This window comes from Echiichthys vipera (assembly GCF_963691815.1).
Source record: "Echiichthys vipera genome assembly, chromosome: X".
Classification (NCBI taxonomy): Eukaryota; Metazoa; Chordata; class Actinopteri; order Perciformes; family Trachinidae; genus Echiichthys; species Echiichthys vipera.
Genome location: NC_139825.1, coordinates 29,278,727 through 29,289,179, shown reverse-complemented (window position 1 = coordinate 29,289,179; position 10,453 = coordinate 29,278,727). Strand labels below are relative to the sequence as shown.

The window sequence follows — 10,453 nt, the reverse complement described above, 5'->3', positions numbered from 1 at the left end:
TTTGTTCCCAACCTTTTTGGCTTGTGACCCCTTGTGTCGTGTTTGAGACATGTGAGTGTTTTATTAGGATCCTGATATAGTCCAGTTTTTTACAAGAACAAAACAACAACAAAAAAAATGAAAATGTTTGGAAAAAGATAATCAATTCATCAAATAATGCAACGGTTAAAGGGGCGACAACGGTTTCTTGATGTTGTAGACCAACTGTAACTGTCCCTTCAAGCTTAATATGTTAGCTACTGTGCAGTCATACTAAACTTTCATAGAAATGTGAGTCAGAAGCAAGCCCAAACCACAGCGACTTCCTGGTTGATCCAATGTGGAAGTGCCAACAATTGCTGTTCATCAAGTGACCACTAGGGGTAGGTTTCATAATAGAGCAATTTCTCAGCATAATTAAACCTATTTAAGGCCTGGTATGAAAAAACATTCTAGTCTAGTTTTAGTCTTATCTCCATGACAACATTGAAGGGGGGGGGGGGGGGGGGTTACCAGGCTAGTTTTTATTTTATTGGAGGTTAAAGTTTATGAATAATTAGGGGCGCAACCTCTTGAGTGACAGCTAGCCTCTGGCCCTCACTTCTCCTCGCAGGTAAACGTCAGCCAGATGGACTTGCCCCCTTCCCCCAACGTCCCATCAATGCCCTTTTTTGGTAAGAGGAAATGAGGCAGAGTCAAAGTCAAGACAAGATGGCGACTCCTGTAGGCGAGGACGGTTGGATCAAGTTGAGAGAACCTCAACGGAGATGCTACGTCCATTTTTTTATACTATCTTCAGAGGGTATTAGAGTAATAATGGCCACTAAGAACAAAACATATTCATCCTCTATACAGAAGGAGACTATTGTGGAGAGAGCTATGAGACATGAAAGCAACCTAATGAGTCATATAGATCTATTTCATACTGATTTTCTGAATAGTTCAAATTACGAGGCAGCACAAGTCCTCTCCAGCTTTCCTGAAACTGAAAGACACTGAGAGCTTTTGAGAGCAAATGACAAAAATAGGGACCATCAAAATTAAATGATGAATCCATTATTAAGCAGGTGGCATATGAAAAGATGACAGAGAGTAGAGATGAAAGTGAATGGCTGAGAGAAGAGTAAGAGGAGCCCCAGGAGGTAAGAACTGCTCCTGTGTTTTACTGTTACAGCTCAGAGCTTGGATAACATGCTGTACTTAGACTTAGTAGCCTACACACACAGTCACTTACTTTGCGCTTCTAATACAATTAAACTACACGGTGTTTGACTGCTAATCACTTTTCTCTCCATCTCAATGACAATGCTAAACTGAAACCATGAAATTGAAAAAAAAAAAACCTGCAAAGCATCTCTCCACACTTTCTCCTCACCCGCTAACAGACGTTACAGCCTGCAGAGTCGTACATGACTTCCTGTGTCATGTTTTATCGCACCAGCTGCCAGGATGGAATAACTTTGCAAGTGTCGGGAAGTTAAAAGTTCATCTGATTAAAACTTTATTTATACTCATACAGTGCCTCATCACAGAACATGAACTCATTTGATTTAACAGGAAATACAGTTTTGCAGGTTTCAGAAATTTCATCATGATGTCGATTTCCTCGGCCCAGTCAGTGTTGTTTCATGTCTTCTTATCAACTGATACACAGGCCAAAACAATTTCCCAAGTAATTCTCAGAACACTGAGTAAGGCTGGGAGATTTGTTTCCATGGAAACTGGGCAGTAAACCTTCGCTGTGTGTGTGTGTGTGTGTGTGTGTGTGTGTGTGTGTGTGTGTGTGTGTGTGTGTGTGTGTGTGTGTGTGTGTGTGTGTGTGTGTGTGTGTGTGTGTGTGTGTGTGTGTGTTTGTGTGTGTTTCAGGCCCGATATCAGTATCACATAATATAACTTGCAGAAAAATAACCCATTTGGAAGACAAACAACAGTAAAAACCTCACTCTCCCTTAAAAAACTTAAAATGTATGCAACAATAATTTGAACTATAAACAAGCACCTTCCTCTTTGTGCAAAAGCCTGAAATTATATAACCAAAATAAAAAAATGATCCTTTGCACTGGTTCCATTCAGCATTCTTGGTGCTATCTAGCAAATCCTCCCACGTCTCCACCAGTTTTCAGAGAAAGCTTTGAGATAAAAGATGTATCATCGACACAGAGAGAAGCGGATTGCAGTGAATATCTGCAAGCTCATGTTCTGTCATTACAGATTTTTTTATTTTTCTATCAAAAAAGCGAGCATGAACAATCTATTTCTATTGCAGTTTTTTTTCCATGGCTAACATGCACTGGTCACATTTGAAGTCACACTGTACAACTCTTCACACAGTCAGAGAAACAGAATAAAACATCTAAGTCTTTTGTTTGTCACACAAAATGCATTCAACAGACACATTTTCATTTATAGTTCACCACCTGCAGACCACTATATATTTACAGCAAACTGTCAGATGTCTGCAATGATCATACTGACATATTTTAAATCTCAGCAGAATATTTACAATAAAATTAAATAATAATCATTCCAAACACAGACATAAGAAATAAGATGTGATGTTGGGAACTAGTGTCCAAATGCAGGAGAGAGGGAGGACTACAACTCTCATGGTACAGTTACAGTATGAGAGATTATGCATGTTGATGTTTTGTAATGATTATTATGGCAGGCGTGAAATTAGGCATTTCAAGAATAAGTTTTTTCCTCAACTAAATTTCCAAAATGAAAAAGATCTAGAAAAAATAAAGAACATTGAAGCAAATTGCTGAAAGCTGTTATTTTTACAGCATTCTAAAATTAAATACTGATCCGTGTGAAAAGCGTCAAATATAAAAGTTGATCATTTATGTCATGTTTCCTGCTCCCTTTGTTATGAATGAGAATCGCTTTCAGCGTTTTGGTCCAACAACCTTATTGTGCGACGTGTGAAGCGATATGTGGTTTGAGTGTGTTTTGGAGGTGAGATTAACTGTTTGGCCGAGATGCGTGTTGGTAATGCAGACTGTATGATGACCGCTGCTTATTAGCAATTGAAGAAAAAACAATGCACTTTTTCAGACAATTTCTCACTTGACTGCTCTATTGTTCTTTCTCCATCCTTTCATTCCATCACAGTTAACTGGGAACCAAATTTTCTACCGAATTATTGTGGAATTGATTGAATGTAACTTAATATACAATAACTTGCATGTTACCTTTTGGCCTGTATTAGTCATGCTTATTGTATAAAGTATACCCTGGTTTTCGTAAATCTATGCAAATTAAAATTAGCTGTTGAGAAGTACAGGTTGATACCTGTTACTCTGACATATAAAAATTCTCCCCACATGGATGTTTTTGCTGCCAAGTGTCTACTGTTAATGTGATGTAGTTGTACCATGTCCCGTATAAGAGAGCCTGCCAAATGCTCTAAATGTAAATACTAATGTAACTGATGTGTTTGTGCGTCCTTCTTTGTGTGTGTGTGTGTGTGTGTGTGTGTGTGTGTGTGTGTGTGTGTGTGTGTGTGTGTGTGTGTGTGTGTGTGTGTGTGTGTGTGTGTGTGTGTGTGTGTGTGTGTGAGTGTGAGTGTGAGTGTGTGTGATTGTTCCGGCAGCAGCAACATTCACGCAGTCTTTCCCATAATAGCCTTAAGTGCAGCTGGCTGATAATATAAAAGATCCCTGGGGTCTTTTTAACTGTTACATAATAAATAACATTTGTGGGACTCTACGTTCTAACACTGAACACTGAATGTGAAGCACTGATATGAAATATTGAAGTGCAACACAGTTTCATCACTACTGCATATTTATTCTCCTGTAGGCTGAAAGAAACACTGGGGATTACAGCAGTGTATACTGTTTCTCTCTCTCTCTTCCTCACAGACTTTTCGTTACCTTCGTTCTGTTTGTCATTACTCTGTCCGTGACTAATTGTGCTACACTCAAGGCCCCACTGCATGTTTTTTTCCATCCATATTCGCTTCTCCACCTCTCTCTGTTGCTTCTCTCGGCTGCAGAGCATTCCTGCAAATTACAGTGCATTTCAAACACACATATTTGGTTTAGATAACCTAATATGGTTAAAAATGTATTTGTAATTAAGTGAGGCATTTGGTTTTAACGGGCTGTAAGAAACAGCTGATGTTAGGTTATTTCAGCTTCTCTCTTTTCTCTCTGAATCTCTTTCTGTCTCTTCTTGTATTTCTGACATAACAGTGAGCCGCCACACTGGGAGCCATGAGTCCTCCACCTGTTGAGTCCTCCACCTGTTGAGTCCTCCACTTGTTGAGTCCTCCACCTGTTGAGTCCTCCACCTGTTGAGTCCTCCACCTGTGGCCAGGATGTGAGATCGATGGTGTGACAACAAAGGGCCGTCATCTAGCTACAGCCACTCTACAGTCCCCGTTCTACCACTGTAATCAAAGTTACACATAAAAACGCTTTTGGTATAAAAGAGTCCTTGGCTACAAAAGGGAACATACACATTGCAGTTTGATGTTAACAATATAATCACTCTTTAATTGGTTAAGGTTTAATGAATGATGACACTGGAACATCTGGCCTACACACACACCTTGAAACTATTAATAACACGATTTCACACACAATTTTGGTCCAAATGATTCACCTCACATCCTCATAACAAACTCTTCCTCATCTTATCTGAATTAGCTCCTGTGACCTGCGAGGATTATGAGGCCGACTTTAGTGTTTCTACAGTCGCAGTGTCTCCTGTGTGTGTTTGTTGGTGTGTGTGTGCCCAGCGTTGTGGCCTCGCTACCTCACGTGCTACCATGGCACGTCTCCTGCCCGGTGAGGTGTGTGTGTCAGATCAAGCCGTGGTTCTCCTCCAATTCTGTCTACCACGAAGCGCCGACTGTGGACTGCAATGACCTGCTCTTGACCAAGCTCCCCTTACCCATACCACCAAACACACACACCCTGCGCCTGCAGAGTAACCTTCTGTCTGAGCTCAATACTGCAGTGCTGCACGAACTCGCTAACCTCACCGACCTTGACCTTTCACAGAATCGCTTCAGCCGTGTCAGGACAATAACTCAGAGCTCCTCCCTGCCCTCTCTACTGTCTCTGCACCTGGAGGAAAACCATCTCAGTCGCCTCCCTGAAGCCTCCTTCTCCTCTCTGCCAGCTTTGCAGGAACTCTTCCTCAGCCATAACAACTTACACTCAATAGCACCTGAAGCCTTTTCCGGTCTGGACTCCCTACTGCGTCTGCATATCAACAACAACAGACTCACCACTGTTGACCCTCGGTGGTTTAAGGCTTTGCCCCGCTTGGAAGTTCTCATGCTTGGCGGAAACCCTGTGGAGGCCCTGCCTGAGCGTGGTTTCCTGGCCCTGAAATCCCTCCGGAGTCTTGTCCTTGGTGATATGGGTCTGAGAGGCTTAACTGAAAAAGCACTGGAAGGGTTGGAGGGCCTAGAAAGCCTCTCCTTCTATGATAACCTGCTGACAAAGGTCCCCACTCAGGCCCTGACGAGAGTGCCAGGACTAAAGTTCCTTGACCTCAACAAGAACCACATCAAACTCATTGAGACAGGAGACTTCCGAGACATGGTCCACCTGAAGGAGCTTGGTCTGAACAACATGGAGGAGCTGGTGTCCATTGAGAGAGCTGCCCTGGAGAACCTTCCAGAGCTCACCAAGCTCGAGATCACTAACAACCCACGACTTTCCTACATTCATCCGCAGGCTTTCCTCCAGCTGAGCAGGCTGGAGAGTCTAATGCTAAACTCCAACTCTCTGAGCGCACTGCACCAGCACATCATGCTCTCCCTGCCAAGTCTTCAAGAGGTCAGCTTACACTCCAACCCACTGCGATGTGACTGCCTGTTTCACTGGGCCGCTGAGGTGGCCTCTCACCCTCACATCAAAGACGCACAAACAAACAAAAAAACAACTCGGATGGTGCGATTCATCCAACCCCAGGCCACGCTGTGTTCTGAACCCCCAGAGCTGAGGGCTCGCAGAGTGAGAGAGGTGTCCTCCAGGGAGATGTCGGCCTCATGCCTCCCCATGATCCCTACTGGGTCCCTCCCTTCCTACGTTGGGGTAAAAGAAGGAGGAAGACTGGTCTTGCATTGCCGAGCTCTTGCTGATCCGAAGCCTGAACTGTACTGGGTGACTCCCTCTGGGCTGAGACTTGGTCCTGCACCAAGCCATTCATCCAAAGGTTTACCAGTTCTTGCTCCCTGCCACAGCCTGACAGCCTCTGCGGGCTTCAACCACACGTTCACCTCCAGCGTCTCTCCCAGCCGGCATCAAAATGATTCTCCCTGTAACCCCTCAAAACACTACCGGCTATTGCCTGAGGGAACTCTGGAAATAAACAAGGTCACCCCCAGTGAGGCAGGATTGTATACCTGTGTGGCTGAGAATGCACTGGGAGCAGACACACGCAGTGTTACTGTGGGTGTGCATGGAAGAGAAAAGAAAAGAAAGAGGGGAATGGCTGCTAATATGAAGGGGCATCAGTTATTCAGGGAGGATACCAGGCTGGAGGTGAGGGAGGTCGGGCAACACTACGCCATCCTGTCCTGGCAGAGCGGACGCAACCTCCCTTCAACTCGTCTGTCCTGGCAAGCCATTTACTCAAATGCACACATGCCCACGTACACCACACGCATTTTGGCCGGTACACAGAGCTTCAACCTGACCCACCTGCAGGCAGAGACATTTTACCGAGTGTGTCTACATGTAGGGATCAGTGAGGGTGTAAAGCATGCCAGCAGGAGACCAAGAGAGAGCAGAAAGCCTCAGTGTGTTTCATTTAGGACGAAGGATGTCCCAGAGCCTCAGTCCGGCCTGCAGCTAAGCCCGGAGCTGACCTCTACGGCAGTCACTCTACTCCTCCTCGCACTCATACTGCTGATGCTGGCAGGCCAAGGCTGGGACAATGAGCCTGGCGAGGGTACAGGAAAGCACCGCGGTACCATCCTCCAGGAAATCAAAAGTCCTAAGGCTCTGATCATCAATCACACAGAGGGGGGCAATACACATTAGCCAAAGCAGAGGGAGGACTGCTGAGATAATTATGTTTGTGCACATTCATATCCAGACAAAAACACTGACAAAGACACACACACACACACACACACACACACACACACACACACACACACACGTGCGCACACAAAATGTCATACACTTTGTAAATCATAGCTAGAAGAGAGAAGTCATAGATCATGCGCAGTGGTGTTGAAAGAGATTTGTATTTATTTTATATACCGTATAAAGTATATATTGACATTGTTTCCGTGTTAAGATGTATTGTAAAAGGATGCCTAAACCCCAACCAGGGAAATAAAAGTGGACAATCATACTCCTCCATCACAGCGAGTGAACACAGGAGAAACAAATGAGTCTGAGCTGCAGAGGACCACTGGACTGAAACGAAAGACAACCTGATTCAATCCAGGGACAGATATTTGCTGAGGAGCGGCTCAGACCTCCAGGGTATTTGTCATGTTTCCTGTCTCCATGTTCCACATAATGAATCATTCTTTCTCCAAGCAAATAAAACTCTCAGATTGATGTAAACAATCCTTTTGCTAAGCTTTCAGTGGACTGGGTTGTCCGTCTTGCAGTACATAATACAGTATACTCATCCTGTTTTTCTGCCTAACGTCACGCATCTTTTTTCAGCATAAAAGTGATAAAAAAGTAATTGTGCTAAAATCTATTTTAAGCAATTATACAATAAAAAACTTTTAAATTTACATATTTTTACTGTCTATTCCTATTGTCTTGCAACAAATGGTGTAATGTAGCATGATGAGAGATGAGAGAAAAGTCACATATAATGGATTCATCCTCAGCTAACAAGTCCCTGCTTATCTGTATGCAGTTGCTTCCGCCTCACAGTAAGAATAAGTATGATAATAGCTCAGAATATCTCACACCGACCCAGTGAACACAAGGCAGTGTGTCCCCTGCTGGATAAGACCTGGAACTGAGCTGAGTCTGTAGTAATATGATGTTTCATCAAGTGAGTAGTGGTAAGACGGACATAAAAATTGTGAATGGTAAATGGACGTAGGCAACTTACATAGCACCTTTCTTGTCTTCCGACCACTCAAGGCGCTAACGTTCACACACTGATGGCACAACCTACTATTTATTTTTGGGCAGTTTTTCAACTTTATTTTACACTTTATTATACCCCTGAGCCACAGCCGCCCTATCTAATCTGATTGCTCCTTTAAAGGACATATTATTGCTAGTTTGCACAACTGATACAAGCTGGCTGCACTGGAACTTTTGCAGGTCAAGTGTGAAATGAATTTGACCTTTAGCTTTATATTCCCTTCAACCTACAGTAAGTCACAGTCTTTGGTCACAAAGAGCACAAGAGTAATAAGGAACTTGTCACTCTCAAGCTTACTGACAGGTTACTGTACATAGGATAAAACTTAACAAGAAAATGTTAGTCTCAGTAATTATTTAATCAAGTACTGGACTCTAATATATTTCTGTATTTTACCTAAATATTTCTATTTTATGCTACTTTATACTTCATCCACTACATTTCAGAAGACAATATGTACTTAAATACATATATTTTACAACTGAAGTTACTAAATCTTTTTAAAATTAAGAGACTCCATACACATTGTAAAATTAGTTTAGAAATTACAAGGCTATGTAAACAAATAATAGATATTTCACTACAAAAAAAGTGAAATAAAATATAGCTCCACCAAGCCAGCTACACTAACATGCTACATATTAAAGCATCAGTCAAATAGTCGGTGATATAATAGCCCTTTTTTTTTTTTACATAGTAAGTGTTCCTGTGGAGTTTTCTTTTAAATGAACAAAAGTTATATTTAGATTCAGTGTAACTCACCTGAATGCATCGTGTGCCTACTGGAGCTCTATCAAATATGTTAAATGTAATATCCTTTCCCATAAAACTTTTGCAATGGCCATTTTTAAAGTATGGGCCTATTTTGAAATAAATGTTTACAGCAGTGGTGTCTATCCCTGCTCTTGGAAAGCTACTATATATGTTTCAGGTTTCTTCCTGCTCTATCACACTTGATTCCAGGTATCTGCTCATTATCAAGCAGCTGAAGCTTGTCAAGGGTTTTATAATCCTTAGAATCAGTTGTGTTAAAAAACCTGAAACATGCAGGGCAGTAGCTCTCCAGGGGCAGGATTTGACTCCCCTGATTTACATCCAGATTTATTAACTTGCAGTCTTCTTCTTGGAAGCATTTGCTGGTGCATTGCTGCATATCTTAACGCATTACCTGCAGATCAGTGTAGTGAGACGCCTTTCGTAGGACTGTGCATTGTGTCAGAGAGAGCCCCTGCATATTTCCCTATGCACATGCACAGTATGAGCAAAACAGGGACCCACTCACATTAAAACAGCTTCATAGCACTGAGAGGTTTAAAACACCACAGGTAAACCTAAGATCAGATATTTTTTCAGACATTGTCAAATGTTTCTTTATTTTTATGCTATACATGCTGCACTAAAACTGCCCAATATGTTAATTCTTTGAGAAACTCAATTTTCAAATCCTACTTGCCTTTTTAAAGCTCACATTCTTAAACTATATACAGTATGTGAATTTATCTTATTTGATGTGGTTGAATGAATCCAGGTTGGATCCTCAATCAAAAAGGTAGATGAGGAAAACGATTAGTTAGTAAAACACACGTTCAACAGCAATTAGACTCTGTATTTATTCACACAAAAACAATACATTTTTCTTTAATAAGGCAACACAATACTGTATATACATACAATGATCTATATGTATACCATATTTAGATTTGATGTTGTTATTTCTCATCTAACAACATGTCATTCTTTACTAACACTAGCAGGTGTAAATAAATAGTTTAGCAAGTCATGTAAAAGAGTACCAGATGCGAAAACTTCAAGTCATACTGTTAGTACATCCAACACAACAATCCTTTACTCACTGTGATATTTTGTGGTTACTGATATATTTCAGTTGCTGTCCGATGACTCGCTGCATTATAAAATATTTTTAAGCAGTTAAAGGGGCCCTGTGGAGCTTTCAAGTAAACAAACAAAAGTTGTGTTTACATTCATTGTTTCTCACCGAAACACATTTTCTGTATCTTTGAGGATGTGTCATAAAACATTTGCAAAGTATGTATTTTAAATCAAGTATTGTTTACACTCATGTTGAATAGTTTTTTTCCTGCTATTTGTGGTGCATTGCAGCATTTCCCGGTGAATCACTGCCACCAGTTGATCAGTCAGAATATTGTGAAATCACTGGCTTGAATGTGTAGCACACGTGTCCTCATTTGCGTGTATGAACTAAACAAAACAGGGATCCATTCATAGAAAAACAGCTCCAAAGCACTTCTAGAGGTCTAAAACTCCACAGGGAACCTTTACAACCTCCAACATCAGTTAAAAATCAAACAGCAAAAACACCACCTAATAAAAAAAGAAGTAATTTCAAATATATTCCTTTTCA

The 10,453-nt window shown here is 41.6% G+C and overlaps 1 protein-coding gene across 1 annotated transcript; it reads left to right on the top strand.

The window, feature by feature from the left end:
- Positions 1-4,655: 4,655 nt before the first annotated feature.
- Positions 4,656-6,986, top strand: lrrn2 (leucine rich repeat neuronal 2; the record flags this gene model as incomplete). Its single annotated transcript, XM_083939593.1, has 1 exon — positions 4,656-6,986. The coding sequence occupies one exon, from the start codon at positions 4,656-4,658 to the stop codon at positions 6,984-6,986; it is 2,331 nt and encodes a 776-aa protein (XP_083795719.1).
- Positions 6,987-10,453: the final 3,467 nt, after the last annotated feature.